At 50.8% G+C, this 1869-nt stretch overlaps 1 protein-coding gene across 1 annotated transcript; it reads right to left on the reverse strand.

The window, feature by feature from the left end:
• Positions 1–319: 319 nt before the first annotated feature.
• Positions 320–1494, reverse strand: LOC105807315 (probable ATP-dependent RNA helicase DDX28; the record flags this gene model as incomplete). Its single annotated transcript, XM_012640671.1, is given in 2 exon segments — positions 320–1188; positions 1191–1494. Coding segments are annotated over 2 exon segments (1173 nt in total), but the record flags the coding sequence as incomplete, so codon positions are not given.
• Between the last annotated feature and the right edge of the window lie 375 nt (positions 1495–1869).

The following is a 1869-nucleotide window of genomic DNA, read 5'->3' on the forward strand; positions in this document are numbered from 1 at the left end:
GTAAAATGAGAGTCTCAAATGACTGCACAAGGTGGGAATAATGGGCCATCGGTAATTATTATGAGTGGAGACACATAAAAACATCATAATTGGAAATTATGACATGACACAAGGTCAAAATCCAGTGTGTATTTGATGTGTCATGGGAAAGACTACAGAGAGCCATGTTCAGTAGCTTACTTTTCCCAGTCATATACCAGCTCATCTGGCCCTCATGGAGGTGACAGGGCAGCCCAGAACCTCCAGCTGAGAAGTGTGTTACACGCCCAGGACACTGGGAAAGATCCCTATTCTGCCATCACTTTTAAGCTAGCCAAAATCAGCTTTGCTGAGGCAACAGCTCTCTCACTGAGGACACTAGTCCTGGAAGGCTTCTCCTTCGGCGAGCTGCCAGCTCAATCTTCTGAACCAGGCTCACATCCCAGGGATGGGTTACAAAGCTGATGACAGTGCCTGGAACCTCACTCCCCACACGGCCCACCCTCCCTGCTCTGTGGATGTAATCTTGCAAGGTGAGGGGCAAATCATAATTGACAACCAGCTCCACATGGATGCTGTCCAGGCCCCAGGAGTCTATGTCTGTGCAGAGAAGTCCGTCTTGGGAGTCCTTCTGGAAGCACCGGAAGATGCCTGCCCTCATTGAGGCTGGCATTTGCCCCTGCAGCCTTAAATGTTGGATTTTGTGGTCATTGAGAATATATCCCAGCCAGTTCACAGTGCTAGAGCTACTACAGAACACCAGGACAGTTCCTGAGGGTCCAGTCCTGTCTGCTTTGTCATGATGCTTGAGGATCTGCACCAACTCAGTCACCTTCTCTGCTGCCTTCAACCTCATAAATGTCTGTCTGACATGAGGCATGATACAGTGGAGCTTGGAGCTGGTGATGGTGGTGAGAGAGTCTGGGCTGGCGACCTTACTCAGCAACTCGCCTACACCTTTGGGAAATGTGGCTCCCGCCAGCACTAACTGAGCTTTGGGATTGAAGGAGTTTTCCAAGTCAGTTGGGCCTTCTGCTATATGGCTCTTCTCCAGGATGTAGTCCACCAGTTCCAGGAAGCTTTCATCCAGCAGCGTGTCTGCCTCACCCAACACCAAGAAGGAGAGCTGCTCCAGGCTGATCAGTCGACCTTTCAGGACCTTCCACAGAGCCCCGGGAGTGGCTACTAGCACATCTGCTGAAGACTGGACAGCTGCAGCCTGATCCTATGCATGCCATGGCTTCCCCCTAGTTCTTGCCCCTCTAGGCCCAAGAAGCTGCCTAAGGGCTGGGCCACGGCCTGCGCCTGTTCGGCTAATTCTCCGGAAGGCACAGGGACCAGGCCTTGGGGAGCAGGGATAAGGCCGGAGTCCAGGCTTGGCCGGCCCCCAAGCCATTGAAGCAGCGGTGGTAGGTAGCTGGAAGTCTTGCCACTGCCAGTTTCCGTGGCGCAGAGGATGTGGTCGCCGCCAAGTAGCAGGGGGATGGTATTCGACTGCATTTCTGTGGGCAGAAATTAAGAAATTAAATGTGTTTTTATGAAAATAATTATTTCACTGATATTAGCTCCAAATAACTTGTATTATCATTTATGTCTTTTAATGCCTATTAGCTGTATTCTAAAGCAAAATTGGCAAACTTTTTCTGTAAAGGACTACGTGGTAATATGTAGGCTTTTGTGGGCCATGTGGTTTCTGTTGTAACTACCAACTCTGCCAGTGTAGCAAAAAGGCAGCCACAGATGAATGAGCATGGCTATGCTCCAATAAAACTTGGCCACGCATGGCGGGGCACGCCTGTAATCCTGGCTACTGGAGAGGCCGAGGCAGGAGGATCTCTTGAGCCCAGGAGTTCAAAGTTCCAGCCTGGGTGACAGAGTAAGACCCTGTCT

Source organism: Propithecus coquereli, unplaced genomic scaffold (genome assembly GCF_000956105.1).
Source record: "Propithecus coquereli isolate 6110/MARCELLA unplaced genomic scaffold, Pcoq_1.0 Scaffold156, whole genome shotgun sequence".
Lineage (NCBI taxonomy): Eukaryota > Metazoa > Chordata > Mammalia > Primates > Indriidae > Propithecus > Propithecus coquereli.